The sequence below is a fragment of the Ipomoea triloba genome, chromosome 13 (genome assembly GCF_003576645.1).
Source record: "Ipomoea triloba cultivar NCNSP0323 chromosome 13, ASM357664v1".
Taxonomy (NCBI): domain Eukaryota; kingdom Viridiplantae; phylum Streptophyta; class Magnoliopsida; order Solanales; family Convolvulaceae; genus Ipomoea; species Ipomoea triloba.
Window position 1 is genome coordinate 13,254,492 of NC_044928.1, and position 7,362 is coordinate 13,261,853.

Consider the following 7,362-nt stretch of genomic DNA (forward strand, 5'->3'; position numbering starts at 1 on the left):
CACAAGGTGACCATTTAGAATCTTTAACATTGGTAAAAGAACATTTTACCGGAAAATATGCAATACTATCTATTGAATTTGCAATGGAATTGATAAGGCTTTCTTGCTTGATTTTATATTTTTTAAAATGAACTTCTTTACAAAACATTTTGCGAATTAATGTAATCAATTTTACTTATACAAAGTATATTTTAATTGATTTCAAAAATATAAAAAATAACGCACTTCAATATGCTTAGGTTGGAGCTAAATTACGCAATATAGCAAGTATGAAGGGCAATGTACACCATTTCTATCCACGGTTGATTATTAAACTAAAATTTTATCAAGAATGTGCAAGTAATTAATTAGTTTATCTAAAATCAATTTACTAAATGAATTGCAAAATGAAAGATACACAGTTTCAAAATGATTTTTTTATTGGATTGAAATGAACTAAGCCATAAGTAATATTAAGGCTCATTGACATTAGAAATATTGTAAATTACTATCACCTATTGTCACTTAGCTTAAAATATTGTTGTTGTTGTTGTTGTTGTTATTATTATTATTATAGACAACATTTATTTATAAAAATCTAGAGAAACGATTCTACTAGCTAATTTTTATATTTTTACACTTAAATTTAATTCATATTACATAAAAATTTAATTTGATGAACAAAACTAAAATAAAATCAATAATCAAACAACCAACTGTGGTAAAATTGAAAGTTGAAGATAAAATTTAGTAAATGTTAATATTGAAGAGATCATTCTATATTAAATTTTTAGTGACAATTTATAATTATGAATTTTGATCTCATTCTACAAAATTTTAAAATGGATTAATTAAAGAGTTAATTTCATTATGTAAATTGATAAAAAAAAATTATACCACATTTGTATGTTACTTTGTTTATAAATGTTACTTTAAGGATTTTTAAATTGCAGGGGCGAATTTTAAGCGCTATACATCGTTGATTGAAATCACATTCATATAGATATGTATATGAATGAATTGAAGACAAAGGATGATAACTCCACCGACTAGGACTCGAGCGAACTAAGATTATTTTATAAAGATGCTCATCATTGGCAACATCTGTTAGTTTCCTTCTTCCGATAAAGTTTTCACACATTTGTAATTTCATTATCCCTTTAGTTATTCAGAGAATGACTTGTTAATGTATGGCATATGTTTTGCCCACAATGGTTAATTCATCGGTTGGGATATAATGTCAATTCTCATGGGCAGGTTTGCTTTGCAACATGCTTTTATCCTAATAATATTCTTACTGAACTCCAAGCAAAAGAAGGATTTTGAGTCTAAAATCTACATCTGTTGATATATTTTATAGGTAAATTTACCTTTAAACTAAAATCGTTTTTGAAATGTTGTTTTAACATGCAAAATTGATTTTTTTTTTTGACTACTATTGAACATGCAAAATTGATTAATAACTTCTATTGCTTTTCCTTATATTCAGTGAGGTGAAAGACGATAATCTCCCGAGATAACTTGATATTACACAATGTGACCATACATAATCTTTGACATTGGTGAAAAGTCAGACAAAATAAATCAGGTTCTATTTTATTTCAAAGTTGATTTAATTGATATTTTCTTGTAGCTACAGTTTCTATCCATTATTGTTTATTCAACTAGACTAGAGTAGACTAGAATCTACTCATGAGTGTACAAGTAATTGGTTAGTTTATCTTAAATCAATTTTTAATTGTAAAATGAAATAGACGCACAGTTTCAAAATGAATTTTTCTTGGAATGAAACGAACTAAGCAATGAGTAATATTTATGCTCATCGACTTTACAAATATTGTAGAATTAGTATGAACTCTTGTACGTTAGTTTTTCTATAACCAACATATATATGATAGTATAAACATCAGTTGCTGAACTGACGTATACATGATAGTGTAGACATCAATTGCATATAACTTAGATTCTTACGAAAAAACTCGACATCATTTATTTATTTATTAGTTATTTTTAAATACAATATAGGTTGATTCTAAGGTAGAACTAACACCAATTTGTATTATTATTTTTTATTAGAGTAATCTTAATTATCATTTGTTTTATTTGTCATTAATTTGGAATGCTCTTATATGATTTTTTTAATACAAAATACACTAATATAGCAATACTCGTAAATAATTAAATACTTTCAAAAATCAGACAGATGTAAGCATATATTATACCACATAATAGATTACATTAACTTACAAGTGTATCTTACAAAACATTTGCCTTCTTTGTTTATGGTTAAACATATGCAGTCTAATAATTAGTCTTAATGTAAATACCAATATTAACTGTCATACATAGATTAAAAATTATAGATAATTTCTAATTATGTAATTTATTTCATCTTCTTTAGTAATGAATAATTGTGGCCCTTCTCAACCTACTATTGATCGAGCTGAGCGAAATAGAAAAGACAGAGAAAAGTATGCTCGAAATGTTGCTCAACGTGAGAGTAGAAATCTCAGGCGTAGACTTGCACTTGATGCCTCTGCTAAAGAAAAAGAATAAAGGTTGTCAGATGCTCGTGGAGCGAATCATAGCAATGCAATTCCAGGTACTTACAATATACTAAACTTTCACACTTACATTACCCATATTTCTTTTATATATTTTATAATTTTCATCTTATAGTAAACTAATTACTTTACACTTGCTTTGCCAAATTAATTCACATATTTTTACCAAAATATATTAAAACTAAAATTATGCTACTCTGTATACAAATACGTACATATGCCTCCATGTTAAAAATCAAAATAAAATAAAAAATTATTCCAATTTTTTACACACTTAGTGAGAAATTCAAATGCCTCCCAACATAATCCATTTACATTGACTCCAATGAATGATTGTACTTATTGTGGGGCAAAACGCTTTCAATACGAACCACCGGGCTTCTGTTGTTCACGTGGCCAAATTATGCTCATCTCAAATGAAATGCCTACAATTTTAAGGAATTTATTTGTTGGTCAACATTCTGCTGCAAAGCATTTTCAAGCATCTGTCAGAACCTATAACAATACATTTGCATTTACTTCTTTGGGAATACAAAACTATGATAAAGACCTATGCAGAAGAAATAAAGGAATCTACACATTTAAAGTTCAAGGTCAGATGTATCACTTTGTGAATGATTTGTTACCAAATGGTTGTCCTCCTCGCAATTTGCAACTCTATTTCTTTGACACTGAACATGAACTTGAGAACAGACTTCAAGGTGCTGATAGGATGGACAGAGATATTGTTAGTGCACTTATTCAACTTATGTCAGGAAATCCATACGGTCAATTTTTCAGAAGTCTTAAAGATATTGCTCAGACTGACGAGTTCAGCATAATATTGCGTTCAGATATTTCAATGGATCAAAGAACTTACAACATGCCATTTGCTTCTCAAGTAGCTGCAATATGGATTGAAGATAATGGAGATGGACTTGATGGAAATAGAAACATTAGGGTACATGCACATAGTGGTAGGTCACAATATATTCAATACTACTATGGTTGTTATGACCCATTGCAATATCCACTTCTATTTCCGCATGGTGATATTGGTTGGCATGAAGGTATTCAGAGGGTTTCGTCTCGGGAACATGTTGGTACTACAGGATCAAGACAGTCAGCCAACATTAATCCAAATAATATTAATTCAATTGACGAGTTGATTCAAGCTGAAGAATGNTGTTGATACATATATCAAGATTGAAACTCAAAGACTTGATTACTTTAGAAAAAAACAGCAACAAAGTCATTCTGAAACTTATCAAGGACTTGTGGATAGCGTAGAAACAGGCGCCACTGTGGGTGCTGATGTCGGTCGCATGGTAATTTTGCCTGTTTCTTTTATAGGAGGACCACGTGATATGCGAAGAAGGTACATGGATGCCATGTCACTTGTGCAACGATTTGGCAAGCCTGATCTATTTATAACAGTCACATGTAATCCTAATTGGCCTGAGATTAAAGAACTTCTCAAATATGTCGATGAACCACAAAATAGGCCAGACCTTCTAGCTCGTGTTTTCCATGCTAGACTTGAAGAGCTAAAAAATGACATATTTAAGAGACACATTTTTGGAGAAGTCGCAGCATATGCATATGTGATTGAGTTTCAAAAAAGGGGACTTCCACATGCTCACTTTCTAATCATTTTGAAGAGCAAATTCAAAATTACAACTCCTGCTCATTGTGACAGATTCATATCTGCTGAGATTCCTAATAAAGAAACTGAACCCCACTTATACAATATGGTCAAAAAGCATATGATTCATGGTCCGTGTGGTTCTCTAAATCCTAATTGTCCTTGTATGCTTCACCACCAACAACAAGTTGCTCCATCTTGCAAAAATAAGTATCCTCGATCCTTTAACGATGAGACTACATTTGACGAAAACTCCTACCCTATATATCGTAGGATGGACACTTCAGCATATGTTGTGGTCAGAGGTCATCAGCTTGATAATAGGTGGGTTGTCCCTTATAATCCATATTTGTTGGCGAAATTTGATTGTCATATAAATGTTGAAGTATGTGCTGGGATCAGATGTGTGAAGTATATATATAAATATATATACAAGGGACACGACAGAATTAGCCTAAGTTTATATGTTGGTGCTGATGTTCATGAGTTTGATGAGATTAAAGAATACCAAAGTGCAAGATGGGTTTCACCACCTGAAGCGGCTTGGAGAATATATGCCTTCCCAATTTCCAAAATAAGGCCTGCAGTTGTGCACTTACAAGTTCATCTACAAAACTATCAGTACATTAATTTTCACGGCAATGACAGGTTGGTTAATATAGTTGAAGATGACTTCGCTTCTCGCACAATGTTAACACAATTTTTCTACATGACTCGTGTAGATGAAGTTGCAAAAAAATTAAACTTGCTTTATATTCAATTTCCGGAATATTTTGTGTGGAACAATCAAAAAAAATTGTGGACACAGAGAAAGAAGAAAGAAGTCATAGGTAGACTTGTGACAGTCAATCCAACTGAAGGAGAGCGTTACTATTTACGCTTATTACTGATGAATGTTAGGACACCCAAATCGTTTGACAACATAAAAACTGTCAATGGCAATCAAGCAGTAACTTTTCGTGAGGCAGCTGAAAATTTGGGTCTCTTATCTGGGGATCATATTGTCGAGAAGTGTCTAGATGAAGCAGTATTATACCAGATGCCATCAAGTTTTAGGAGATTATTTGCAACTCTTCTAATTTTTTGTGATATCTCAAACCCTCGCAACTTGTGGAATAAATTTAAGTCATACATGTGTGAAGATCTACTCAGGACAAGACTACACACTGATGATGAAGTCCAACTAATGGTGCTTCAATTAATTGCAAATGCAGTGGAAAAAATGGGGAAGAAAATTGATGACTTTAACTTGGTTGATAACAGGTTATCTATGTCAACCCAAGAAAAGGAGGATAGAGAAATTGCAGCTGAGTATAACATACAAGTAAGTGAATATGACTTGCTTTGTGTGGAAAAATTAAATGTTGAGCAACGCAACGCATTTGATACAATTATGGCAAGTATCATTTCAAACTCGGCTGGAGTTTATTTCATAGATGGTCCAGGTGGTACTGGTAAGACATTCCTATACAAATGCTTATTAGCTACTGTCAGGTCTAGAAAATGGATAGCACTTGCAACTGCAAGTTCAGGAATTGCAGCATCAATTCTACCCGGTGGTCGTACAGCTCATTCTACGTTCAAAATACCAATTGATGGAGATGATAAGTATGTATGCAATATTGGAAAACGAACCGCAGAAGCTACCTTATTAAAAAAAATGTAGACTGATTCTTTGGGATGAAGCTTCTATGGCTAACCGTCGGGCTATTGAAAGCGTTGATACAACGCTTAGAGATATTATGGACACCGATCAAATTTTTGGAGGAAAAGTAGTTGTTTTTGGAGGTGATTTTCGACAAACATTGCCGGTAATTAGATATGGGAAGAAAGAAGATTTCATTGAAGCGAGTTTGGTTAAATCACCCTTAATTTGGCCAACTATCCGACGATTAAAATTGGTCCAAAATATTTGTGCAAACGAGGATCCGGCTTTTTGTGAGTACTTGATGAAGATTGGCGATGGAACTGAACAATTAGTTGGTCGAGACAAGATTAAGATTCCATGTTCATTCATTATTCCATGTACGAATGAGGATACCTCTCTTATGCTTTATTCCAATCCGTATATCCTGACTTAACGTGTTTCGAGACTGATCCTTATTCATTAATGAGCAAAGCCATCTTAACACCTAAAAATGAGATTGCGGATGAAATTAATTCTATCTTAATAGATAGATTCCCGGGAGAAAGTAAGTGCTATGTTAGTTTTGACGAACCACTTGATTCGAAGCAAATGCATTGTAAAGATTATTTACACACTTTATCCCCAGCTGGCCTGCCTCCTCAAAAGTTAATTCTGAAGAAAAATTGCCCTATAATTTTATTGAGAAATCTGAACCCATCTGAAGGATTGTGTAACGGGACAAGATTGGTTTGTGATTCATTTGAAGATCATCTCATAAGTTGTTTGATTGCAGTTGGTGAATACAAAGGAAAGCATGTCTTCATTCCAAGAATTCCTCTAGAGCCATCAAAGGATGAAAATTGTCCAATACCATTTAAGAGGACACAATTTCCTATTAAAATCTGTTTTGCCATGACCATTAACAAAGTTCAAGGACAAACACTAGATTTCGTTGGAATTTACTTGAAAGAGCCGGTTTTTAGTCATGGACAATTATACGTTGCTATGTCTCGAGCAAAAAAGGCTGAATCTGTCAAGACGATTATATTCAGCGATGACGGTCAAAACAAACTCACCAATATCACAAACAATATTGTTTATCAAGAAATCCTCGAGTACATTTCTTAGAGCACAGTTACACGAAACAAAAATTAGCACCATGTCTCACGTTTATTGATGTAAGTTTTGTTTACTCTCTTATTTCAAATTAAAATAAACATACTTCTTAAATACTAATTATTTTCAATTGACAACTATTTATCTCACATGTGACACAGGTTTCCTGTATAACAATCTGTGCAAGATGTTGAATTGAGACAATTGAATTCATCTATACATGACAAATCCTCTATGGTTCAATACATTACTGTGATATATCATTCAAAACGAGAGCATGTAATTTCTAAATTCAATTTACTCTTTTTTATTGTTCTTAAACTTGAATTTGTTACAGTGGAATAAATACATCACAATTAAATTGAATTTGTTGTGTTAATTTAAAATACATACACAACAAATATTTGGCACGAATATCTATGAAACATCGACAACTAAAAATAAAATAAAAA

The 7,362-nt window shown here is 32.2% G+C and overlaps 2 protein-coding genes and 1 long non-coding RNA gene across 3 annotated transcripts; all 3 read left to right on the forward strand.

Annotated features, from left to right (window-relative positions):
- Window positions 1–1,500: 1,500 nt before the first annotated feature.
- Window positions 1,501–2,443, forward strand: LOC116001807. The gene is made up of 2 exons (XR_004094292.1): window positions 1,501–1,567; window positions 2,381–2,443. It is a non-coding gene; the product is annotated as an uncharacterized LOC116001807 (long non-coding RNA).
- A 1,461-nt stretch (window positions 2,444–3,904) lies between these two features.
- Window positions 3,905–5,833, forward strand: LOC116001221. Its single transcript, XM_031241110.1, has one exon. The coding sequence runs from the start codon at window positions 3,905–3,907 to the stop codon at window positions 5,831–5,833; it is 1,929 nt and encodes a 642-aa protein (XP_031096970.1).
- Window positions 5,834–5,858: 25 nt separating this feature from the next.
- Window positions 5,859–6,922, forward strand: LOC116001222. The gene is made up of 2 exons (XM_031241112.1): window positions 5,859–6,192; window positions 6,588–6,922. The coding sequence occupies exons 1-2, from the start codon at window positions 5,859–5,861 to the stop codon at window positions 6,920–6,922; spliced, it is 669 nt and encodes a 222-aa protein (XP_031096972.1).
- Window positions 6,923–7,362: the final 440 nt, after the last annotated feature.

Coding starts and splice junctions, on each gene's coding strand:
- LOC116001222 (XM_031241112.1), top strand. CDS start 5,859: ATGGCTAACCGTCGGGCTATTGAAAGCGTTGATACAACGCTTAGAGAT. Junction 6,193..6,587: donor ATGTTCATTCATTATTCCAT/GTACGAATGAGG, acceptor GTTTGATTGCAG/TTGGTGAATACAAAGGAAAG.
- LOC116001221 (XM_031241110.1), top strand. CDS start 3,905: ATGGATGCCATGTCACTTGTGCAACGATTTGGCAAGCCTGATCTATTT.